Raw genomic sequence first — 10,897 nt, forward strand, 5'->3', positions numbered from 1 at the left:
GGTCGTCGCTACAATGACTCTCGCATTCACAATTTCCAGTAATTTGTTATTCAAACACATTGCGAATCGATTATCCGCTTGGCATGCTCCCTCCAATCGAGCAAATATGCTGATTGACTTTTGTCAAGGCTCATGTGCGTGGCCCCTTTGTCGCATCCCCAATCAATCCCCATTCGATCCCATTTCCATTCCCATTCAGCCTTTGTGTGCGTGCTGCCAAAGCAAATACAAATGAGGAAACGCGGGATACGGGGATATAGCCACCATCGCTGGCTTTCACTTTTATCCGGAGTCAGGGAATCCCAACCTACGAACCACCCAACCCACCAACACCCATTTTACACATATTTATACTGGCTATATATTGTAGTAAGATGGGCGGAATGCCTGACTGACTCTATATGGCTCTGTTTTCAGTTCGATAAGGCCGATTTGGTCGTGGAATGAGCAGGCATTGGCAGCCGGGAGCAGAGTTCTCATAAACTTAGTTGTTAAATGTCTGCCAAGGACTTCGGTTTAACCTTTGCCGAAGGTCTAGCGCTTTAAGTATTTGTCATACGGTGCAAATTCATCTTGGCCAAATGGACGAAGGCTGTGTGGACGAATGCGACAGGAAGTTGGCCGCAATTCCTACGCTTTTTTCATGCTCATGCTCGTGCTGCCCGTCTCAATGTCACTTGTTGAATGGAATTGATTGCCACGCAATAAAATGTAATTGCATTGGCTCAGCTTGAATTCAATGTTAAGGTGCAAGGACATTAATTAACCGCAAGCAGCAGCTGCAGTTCCCTGGACCATGGGGATCCTGAAGTGGCTCTGATTGCTCGGCATGCCACTAAGCGGGCCGCATATTAATTAGAGCACCAAATGGAATGGAATATAGTGTGCTGGCGGCAGCAATGCAAATACGCAAATTTCTCTAGGTGCTAGCTAGGAGTACCATGTGCATGCGCGCTATATGGAAATAAAGTGCTGACCCAGCGCACTGACAGGAATTCCATAAATACTCGAATATGTTGGAACGTGAAATATATGGGAATCAAAAGAGAGCTAAAGGTCGAACTTGAGCTTGACAAATGTGCGCACTTGAATCGAGCTTGAAGAAAATCCTTGGCTAACACATTGGATTGCTTGATTGGATTCCCGGATAATTGCACGGCTATTTGGGGCGTTATAATTTATTGAACGAATACGCTAAGAGTGTTTCGTGTTTAGTAATCAATAGTTAAAATGGGCTAGGACTGGGTCCTGCCCCTAATTGACCTGAGCTGCAGTTGCAGCTGCTCGCAGCGCTGGCACTCGCGGGTTAGCTGCTTGACAGCCAGAGCATACTGGCGCTGCAGTTCCAGCAGCGATTGCAGCTCCTCGTTCAGCTCGTCGCGACGCATCCGCTCCTCGTTGTACTTGTGACGCACCTTGTCCTGGGCACTCTTAACGCCGTCCACGATGGACTCAAACTGGCGGATAAAGTCCTCGCGGCCGTGCGGACTCATCATACCCTCGTTGTACGCTTCGCAGATGGAGTTAAGTAGGGCCAGTTCCTTTTCCATGTAGCGCTTTTTGTCGTTGAGTGTGTTGTACAGGGTGTAATATTGCTTGGTTTCCAGATGCTTGCCGCTCATCTCGTTGTGCAGTTCGTGGAAACGTCTCTGGTATTGGGCCAGCTCTGTGCGATCAGGAATGGCATCAAGTTTTCGTTCGATGGCCACAATTCCGCGATTTCTCTTGGCCAACTGCAGGCGCAGCTCCTTCAGACGTTGCTCCTCACCGGCCAATGCTGCGGCTTGTGCTTCCGCGTCTTGGGCACTAAATGATTCCAGGTCACTTTGAAAAACAAGAGAATAATAATTAATTATTGTCCTCGATACGAAAATGAAATGCTAACTTACTCGATTTGCAGCTGTAGATTGGCCAAATCGGTGCGACAAGATTCCTTGAATTCCGCCTCGCTTTTCTTCAGCTCTTCATGTTGTTGCAGCAAACTCTGTATTTTTTCGAGGAGCCTTAAAATATACATCCAATTAAAAGACTATACTATATATTGTTTAAATAAACCCACTTTGGATCTGCTTTATCCTGTGTATCTTTGTGTGCTTTGAGCTCAGTATTTAAGGTATTCAATTGGTCCTCCACTTCCTTGGTCTTTTCTTTCTGCTCATTTTCAGCATCTTGCAGCTGTTCGTTTTCCTTGCAGTAACGTCTAATCTTATGTTCCATAGCAATTTTGGCCGCCTCGAGACGTTTTTGTTGGTTTTGTGATTTCAACTCTTGGGCATCCGTCTCCATTTCCAGCTTGAATTCAGCATAGTGCTGTTGAAGCTCTTGCCGTGCTGTAGGATCGAGATCAATGCGCTTTTGAGTGCCCGTCGGGTCATCTTTGATGAGAGATAAGCTGCGAAGATACTCCTCCAGATCGAGCTGTAAAATAAAGAAAGCTTGTACATATATATATATTAATATTTCGCACCTTAAACTAATACCCACCTCATCTTTTTCTCCAGGACCCCGATCCGCCTTTCTTTCAGCGCTGCTCCTAAAGGTCGGTCCTGGATCTCCGTATTCTAAAAGAGTAAGACGCACCCTGGACACATCATCATCATCATCAGGAGCTTCTTGGCGTTCGTACTGCCTCCTGGGGCCGTACAGATCCTGTATAGCCTTAATGTTTGTGGAGGCCAGGCGTATTTTAGTGAGATTGTCCTTGTCGCTTTTGTACTGATAGTGATTATGAAACTGGCCGATGGCAAATCTCTTCAAGCGCTGCCCACGCTCCGCTCGGTTTTCCACCTTAATAAGGAGTTTCCATTAAATCGTACAAGGTGTACGTTATTCCGACTACTCACAGAGGTCTTAACTAGCCACTGGATGACGGGATGTATGGCCAAGAATTCCAGACCCTGCACTTGATGGGGTTCCAGGCTGTGTGGGCACTTCATGTCAATCAGGACGGCTACGATCTTCTCCACCAAGGCACTGTAGATATAAGGATATATAAATGATGATATGCGCTTAAGCCATCAATGATATACATTACATCTTCTGTCCAATGGACAGACTCTCATGGAACAGAAGGTCCACGTCCACATCGTAGTCGCAGCATTCGATGCACCAAGTCATACCGCCCACAACCTTATCGAATGCGGATAAGCCCTTGATGCGGGCACGATAATATCCGGCTGCCACCAGTATGTCGAAGGTGTCCTGCTCCTTGGCCGTGGCATCCGAGTCCTCGCGACGCTCCACCTGCAATGGAAATCAAATTGAGCTGGGGATTCCCGGCTGGATGGGATGCACTCACCTGAACTTCACGCCCATCCTCGTCGTAGCGGGTGCCCAACTTGACATTTGGCAGGATCTTTGAGAATACATCGCGGTTAGCCATGAACAATCACAATTACATGCTATTTAAGGCCCGAAAGCTATTGCTTATCTTACAAAGTCGGGAAAACACAAAAATTGGCAAACGACACAAAAATTGTCAACAACATTGGCTAAAATGTGTGATTTTTCGGCAATTACCTTGCGTTCACACCAATCGTTCCATTTGAATTGCCGCCGCAGACGGTCACACTGCTGCCGGTCACCGCATTTTTTGGACTTTTTGAAGAGGCGGTGTGCGGATTGAAAGATGAATTACTACGTCTGTCTGCACCAGGAGGGTGTTAATAGCATACCCAAGTTAATCGAGAAGGCCTTCGCGAACAACTATAATGTGGTTTCCACCTCTATCAACGCCAATATGTTGCCCTTCGAACCACACGAATCGGATCCCACATATCCGGCCACAATTTTGAGCGGCAGCGACTGGAATTCCAAGGTGATATTTACCATGTCCGACGTGAATGTGGACTCGCCGAATGACAAGCTGCGCGAACACGCAAAGGAGGTATTCATGAGGGACGTGGCCTGGGCGGAGCACCTGCAAAATGTGGGCAACCTGATGGTACGGCTGCGCGGTCCGGAAAACGAGAATCTGGCCTCCATTGTGCTGGCCAAAACAAAGGGTAAGCATCTAGATACCGAAGCGGATTCTCAAATTGTTTGTTAGATGATTTTCCTTCAGGGAACTGGTTCATCCAAGTGCCCATCACCAATCCAGAACTGGCCACATTCGAGCACCGAAAGGATGCCACCGCCGAGGAGGTGGCTGAAGCGGAATCGAATGACCCGTGGAACTGGTGGAATAACCTGCGCATGGTCACCAAACACAGCACCAAAGTGAAGGTTGTGATAGAGCTAAACGATGCTGATCGACCCAGCAAGGAAACAGTGCGTCGCTGGTTGGGCGAACCAATCGAGGCAATCATCATTCCGTCTTCCCTGTTCGTCAGAAACCGCTCCAACTACTGTGTGCTGAAGAAGGAGTGGCAGCTCATCGTCGGGCACTTCATCTCGGTACGGGCCAACATCATCATCTCCACAAATCCCAACGATAAGGCTTTGTGCCAGTACGCGGATTACGTAAATAAGCTAATTAATGATAACTGCGATAAGCACATGCTAAACAGGTTAGTAGAACGCATTAGATTCGTCAATTATCCAATACAAATTGTTAAATTGTTTCATTAGCTATGAAAACATGCTGGAAATTCCACTGCAGCCTCTTTGCGATAATCTGGACACCTATACCTATGAGGTATTCGAAACTGATCCTGTCAAATACAAACTCTATCAGGATGCCGTACAAGCGGCCCTGTTGGATCGAGTAAGCGCTGCGGAGGCTAAAACGAAACTGGTATGGTGCTCTTCTCCACCTATAAGATATATATTAACATTTGTATGTTCAAACCTACAGACAGTTGTAATGCTACTGGGTGGAGGACGAGGTCCTTTAGCGAGAGCTGTTTTCAATGCTGCCGAGTTAACGAAGCGCAAAGTTCGCCTCTACATCATAGAAAAGAATCCCAATGCCATCCGCACCCTCTCCAACATGGTTAAAACGCTTTGGGCCGATAAGGGTAAGAATAAGAAAAAAAAAAACACCTTGCTTTAATCCAGTCTTAATCCGCAACAAATCTTTCAGATGTTCACATTTTTTCAAAGGACATGCGGGACTTTTCCCCTCCAGAGCTGGCTGACATCATGGTTTCGGAGTTACTTGGTTCCTTTGGCGATAATGAACTTTCGCCCGAGTGCCTTGATGGAGCACTGAAGCTGCTCAAACCGGATGGAATCAGTATACCCTACAAATCCACCTCCTACATTAATCCACTGATGTCAGCAGTGCTGCACCAAAATGTCTGCCAATTGTTACCAACCTATCCTGCCTTCGACTACGGCTATGTGTCGCTGCTAAAGAATATTTACCATATTGACGAGCCGCAGGCTCTGTTTGAATTCGTACATCCTAATCGAGCGGAAAATATTGACAATACTCGCTGCAAGACGGTTTCATTTAAAGTCAATAAAGATTGCGTGCTGCACGGAATCGGCGGATACTTTGATACCCATTTGTACAAGGACATCTGCCTAAGCATCAATCCTCTGACCCATACGCCTGGCATGTTCTCCTGGTTCCCCATGTTCTTCGCAACGGTACGTGTGATGTGATTAGTTAGCCTTTGATAACTGCTACATTAATATATATTTTTACTACTCAGCGTCCAAGAACTCTGAGGGAGGGACAGACTATATCCATCCAGTTTTGGCGATGCGTGGATGCAACCAAAGTGTGGTACGAATGGCAGGTGGTCAATTCTCCAGACGATTGGGAGCACCATAACACACGCGGGACAGGTTACAACATGCGATTGTAACAGCAGACGATGTAATAACAACCAATAGCCAAATAATCGGCATAATTTTTTTGAACTGCAATAAGAATCAAACTAAAGAGACCTTAATTTGTCTGCGACTTTTATTTAGGTTTATGTTTGAAAAGTTTATAAATACTCTTAACGTATATAGATGTCCTTACATATCTGTGGGTTTTATTATTTTCGGTTTGTAAAATTTAGTTAATTTCCGGTTTCCTTTCATTTATTTAATTAAATTATATGTATGTATATTTAAAGCGCTGCACATGATCGCGACACATCTCATCTAAGCGAAGGCAATTATCAGTTATGTTAAGTATGTATAACGTAATCCATTTAGTTTAGTTTAAAGCGGAGCTGAACTGGGCGGCGACAGGTGGTGATTGGATCTACGAGTTGACAGGATTAACCTGGGCCAGCGGGGATGGTCCTCCAACGGCGCCACCACCACGAATGGCGATTGCACCCTGGCCGGACCGGATCGGCTTGGCGATCTGTGCCTGTGGGCCACGTCTGCCCAGATGCTTCTGTCGCACCGCCTCCTTGATGCGGTCCACCTCGTATTGGTAGCGCTTGCGATCCCGCATTGCGCCCTCCTTCGCCTCCTTGAGCGCTGTCTCCAGAGCTTTCACCCGCTCCATGGTACAGCGTAGACGCTTCTCCAGCTTGGGCAGCTCGCACCGCAGATCGGCGTTGTCCCGCACCAATTGCTTGTGCACCTTGGTCAGCTGGTCGAGGTTGTTCTCCAAGAAGGAAATCTTCTGTTTCTGCGCGAGTGATCCACCGTCCTCCTCGCTCTCCTCGTTTACGACATTCTTTCGGATTCGTTGCTGTTGGCACAAGGGAAATACATTTTAAGATCTGTACGTAGCAATAATAGATAGGATTGCTTAAACTTTACCTGTAGATCCTGAACGAAAAGTTTTCGCAGGTTGTGTAGCGTCTGCAACTCCTTGGCCACCGTGTCCTCCAGGCCCTTGAGGTCTTTGCGCGCTTGCTCCCGACGCTCGTTGGTGAGGATGATGTTCTGAAGCTCGCTGGACTTCTCGGCATCCTCCTGGCGCACCTTCTCGTAGTCGGCCGTCATCTGTTGGTGCGCCAAGAGCAGCTTTTGATGGACATCCTTCATCTCGTCCATTTCGTGCTGCTTGGCGGCAATCTCATCCCGGAGCTCGGACACCTGCCGGGTGTGGGCTTCGCGTAGCTCGTCCATCTGAGAATCGAACATGGAGCGCAGCTCCTCAGCCCGCTGTTTCTCCTCGGCGTTAACGGCGGAAACGTGCTCGGCGGCCTTGAGCTTGGCGCATTCCTCGCGCAGCGAATCGATTTGTTCCTCGAGCGTGCGCTTCTTGTTCTCTGCCTCCCGCATCGACTCCTGCAGCGACTTCATGCGTGCCTCGTGCTGCGAAATGAGTAGCCGGTACTCGCCCAGATCTTTCTCATATTCGGAGATCTTCTTGTTGGAGTCAGCCTGCTGTGTTTCCATGTTGGAGCATCGCTGGGCAATGTTCTTGGCCTCCGTCTTCATCTTGCTGATAAACAAACGCGCCATGGTGAAATCTTCCTCCACCTTGCTGGCATCCGTGCCAGCCAGAGCACTCATCTTGAGGTCAATGCTGGACTCGCCGGGGGCAATGGCCTGGCCCACTTCGCCAAGGTCGCGCAGTAGGTTGGTTAGCATTTCCGTGATGCGCTTCTTCTGGTGTGAGGACATGTCCTTGAGCTGCTGTAGCTCTGTGGAGGCGGCGTTGAACACAGACTGCTTCTGCTGCAGCTCCTCGTTGAGGGCATCGATATCCTTGTTCTTGTTATCGATCTCCTGGGATTTCTGGTCGTAGTTTACAGCCAGCTCTTCGAGAGCTTGGAGCACCTCCTTAACCTCTTCCTTGGCGGACTCGTTCTCCTGTTGGATTCGCGCCATCTCCGACTGCAAAGTCTCATACTCACGCCGAGCGTTAGCGATGAGTTCCTCCTGCTCCATCACCTGCTCCTTGAGCTGCTCGGCGTACTGGCTCTGCTGATTGATCTCCTCATCCTTGTCGTCCAGCTGCTGGTAGAGACGCTCGCACTCTGTAGCCAGCCTGGCCTGCTCGTTCACGGCAACCGATGCGGACATATTGGCGAGAGCCGTTCGCTGGGCGGCCAAAGCGGCCTCGGCCGCCGCCGTCTGTGCTGCCTCCACTTCCAGGTTGGGCGTGCTTGCCTCCATGAGATCCTCCATGTTGATTTGCTCCTCCGCCTTAACAGTTTCACCCGCTCTCCAGCGCGCAAGCTCGATCTCCAGCTTCTCCACCTTACCCTTTAGTCGGGCGTTCTTTTCCTTCTCCTTTTCATAGCGTCGCTTCCATTCCTCGGCAGTAAGCTCCTCGTTAACGCAGACCACGTTCTTCACTGTCTTGGCTCTACGACCGAAGTCCAGCGTTGACTTCGTTTCAGATTCGTTGAAACTGGCTGGAGAGCAGCAGATGACGATGGTTGTGCGTGCATTGCCTCCCAGCGACTCCTGCAGGATGCGCGTGAGCTTGGAATCACGGTAGGGGATGTGCGTTTTGTTTCCGTCCGCCAGGGCTGAAATTACGTTGCCCAAGGCCGACAGCGACTTGTTGATGTTCTTGGCTTCATCAAGAACGGTTCCCTCCGCTCCAGTCTTGGAAACCTTCTCGGAACCGGCCAAATCCACCAGGTAGAGTTTGCCGGATAGTTTCTTCTGGTTCTCCAGGTTCTCCTGCTTCACATTGATAAGGAATACTGAGTGGGATCGCGAAGAATGCTCGTTCATGTCTGAAAGGATGGATAAATCGTTATAAAAGATGATCTGGTACATGAAACACTACAATCGAGGTCAGAGCGAATGCTGGAATAACTCCTAGACTTGTTTGGCTGAAATGGTCCTGACCATCGATTTTAATTAGTACTCACTTGTCACAGCGATGTGACGATTGGATTTGCCCTCCTCGATCACCTCGAAAACATCCTCCGGCGACGAGACGAACCGTTCCGTAGCGCCCTTGACGTACGGCACCCGGTTCTTGTCCTCGTGCACGCTTAAGTTCACCTTGGAGACGTCCAACAGATCTCGAATCTTGTCCATGTAGATCTCGTAGTAGGAGACCTTGATGTGAAACTCCAGGTTCACCTCCATCGCGTAGATGTGATTGAAAATGTCGTTGACGATACGTGGTATGATACCCTGTTTTACGGAGTCCCCGATCACGCCCTCCATCGTATGCGTTTTTCCGGAGGACGTCTGACCATATGCGAATATCGTTCCATTGTACCCGGCCAGGACATCCGTAACAATGGACTTGGCCGCCTCATTGTAGACCTTCTCCTGGGATGCATTCGGTTTGAAGACCTTGTCGAACAAATACACCTTGCCCTGCAGACGATGGAGATTAGGTTTAGTATAATGTGTTTTTTTCTTTAGTACATAGCAGCCAGTTACATTAGCTATAAACTGGTGTCAGTTGCGGTGAAATTTCTTTCGGAGATTCATTCCCCCTGTCCCCGATCTTTTCCCGCTGACTGCCTTTGAATCATTTTCAACGCATGGCCGCGAAGCAGATTGTAATTATGAGCATTAAGACATGTTAAGTGGAAGGGGGAAGAATAGTGAATAACGAGCGCCAGAAGAAAGCCACAGCGAAAGAGAGATAGATAGAGTTAGTCAGAGAGAGAGAGAGAGCGTAATGATAATGTCTGTGTATGGAGGCACTATATTAGTGCTGACTTTTTTGGAACTGGTTCAATTGCCCAAGCTTTACCAGGAATATGACGGATTACACCTGGCGGAAAAGCGGGAAATTCAGCATAGCATACAAAGCAATAACATTTCATGTGGCATAAAAGCAATACAGCCAAATTCCATTGCCTCCAAAGTTGCTCTTATTGTTTTTCCTCATATTTTTTTTTTTTGTATGCTTTGCGTGCATGACTCATTGGCGCGCGGACAGGGGAGTGGAAGTGGAGCGGGGGCTACCGTCAATGTGTGTATGTGTTTGTGTGGAAATGTAAGTGAGGTAAGCACTGAAGGCGGACTGGAAACTAGAAAAGCGCATATTTATGCGGCCCAAAAGAATGGAACACCCGCTTTTAGCAGAAAACCGTCTAGTGGGTGGCATTTCTCCACCCCGTCATCGCGCTTCTTTCGATTTACACACCCTATTCTTTTTCGACTGGGGGAAAATCAATTTGGTGCAAAGCAATATTGATTTGGAGTAAAGTTAGTTGGTTTCATCATATACATGTATATGTACATCTAGTTTTGTTTTGTGCAATTATTCATGGGTAACTTTAGTGCCTCTCTCTTTTTATCGCCTGGCATTCCAATTGGTCGGCAATTTTGGGGAAGGGTAATGTACGCTAATAGGCATGACGTCATGGCGCGGCACGCCGAGATTAATGCATAACACATAGGGAAAAGGCACTGGGGGCTGGCGAAAACTATAGATCTGGAACACATACCGCTATGGATATGCAGTTCTCCTCCACATTGTTGGGGAACTTGACCACGAACTTGGAGCCGGCCTTCTCTTCGCTGTCGTTCAGCGGTCGGAATCGGCAGACCACTTTGATGCTGTCCTCGGCGGGAATCTCTCGTTCCGCGGACATTGCTTACAGGGCGGAGATAGATCTTTCTGGCGGAGATTGTTGGATTTCTGCAGCTCTGGGCGCGACCTCTGCGCATGCAGCTCACTGTTTACGTGGATAATCAACGGACTCGCTATCGTCCGCACTATCTGCTGTTCACTGTTTGCTTGTGCCGATTCTGGTACTCCGTTTGGCCCCTTTTGTTCCGATTCTCTGCTGATTCCGACACACTCGCGAAAATTGGGTTGGGGGCGGCTCAAATAAGAAGATGCAGTGAAAATTTTGTGGTTATACCAGACACAAAAGTTGAATTGGTCAAATGGCGATAACGCTGGAGCGCAACCTCGATTCTGACTGCTCCGCGTCGTACTGTTTTGCACTTTTTTGCCCGGAATGATTAAGTGCAGCCGCTAAATGCACTCGCATACGTTAGTAGGTCGGAATTAGTTGCACTCAAAACTATTTTATTATTCGACTATTATTTTCGCTACTGTGCGCCAGTGTGACCGTTCTGCTCGCCCAGCTAAATACCAATCGCCATTTAATTGCAC

At 48.3% G+C, this 10,897-nt stretch overlaps 3 protein-coding genes across 4 annotated transcripts; 1 reads left to right on the top strand and 2 right to left on the bottom strand.

The window, feature by feature from the left end:
* Positions 1 to 1,165: 1,165 nt before the first annotated feature.
* fidipidine lies at positions 1,166 to 3,501 on the bottom strand. Its single transcript, NM_079036.5, has 7 exons — positions 3,299 to 3,501; positions 3,035 to 3,243; positions 2,844 to 2,973; positions 2,485 to 2,787; positions 2,060 to 2,418; positions 1,890 to 2,003; positions 1,166 to 1,824 (listed from the first exon to the last, which is right to left on the bottom strand). Exons 1-7 carry the CDS (start codon positions 3,380 to 3,382, stop codon positions 1,236 to 1,238), a joined length of 1,788 nt encoding a protein of 595 aa, NP_523760.1. The 5' UTR covers positions 3,383 to 3,501; the 3' UTR covers positions 1,166 to 1,235.
* A 32-nt stretch (positions 3,502 to 3,533) lies between these two features.
* On the top strand, positions 3,534 to 5,841 carry csul (capsuleen). Of its 2 annotated transcripts, none has more exons than NM_057836.4 (6): positions 3,534 to 4,004; positions 4,049 to 4,508; positions 4,570 to 4,735; positions 4,796 to 4,958; positions 5,024 to 5,535; positions 5,601 to 5,841. In NM_057836.4, the coding sequence occupies exons 1-6, from the start codon at positions 3,629 to 3,631 to the stop codon at positions 5,754 to 5,756; spliced, it is 1,833 nt and encodes a 610-aa protein (NP_477184.1). In that variant the 5' UTR covers positions 3,534 to 3,628; the 3' UTR covers positions 5,757 to 5,841. The 2 variants fall into 2 exon arrangements, with proteins under 2 accessions (NP_477184.1, NP_725552.1); NM_166158.2 differs by having other exon boundaries at positions 4,064 to 4,508.
* Khc (Kinesin heavy chain) lies at positions 5,842 to 10,853 on the bottom strand. The gene is made up of 4 exons (NM_057242.5): positions 10,221 to 10,853; positions 8,676 to 9,135; positions 6,658 to 8,537; positions 5,842 to 6,586 (listed from the first exon to the last, which is right to left on the bottom strand). Exons 1-4 carry the CDS (start codon positions 10,365 to 10,367, stop codon positions 6,146 to 6,148), a joined length of 2,928 nt encoding a protein of 975 aa, NP_476590.1. The 5' UTR covers positions 10,368 to 10,853; the 3' UTR covers positions 5,842 to 6,145.
* Positions 10,854 to 10,897: the final 44 nt, after the last annotated feature.

This window comes from Drosophila melanogaster, chromosome 2R, assembly GCF_000001215.4.
Source record: "Drosophila melanogaster chromosome 2R".
In the NCBI taxonomy this organism is placed as follows: Eukaryota; Metazoa; Arthropoda; class Insecta; order Diptera; family Drosophilidae; genus Drosophila; species Drosophila melanogaster.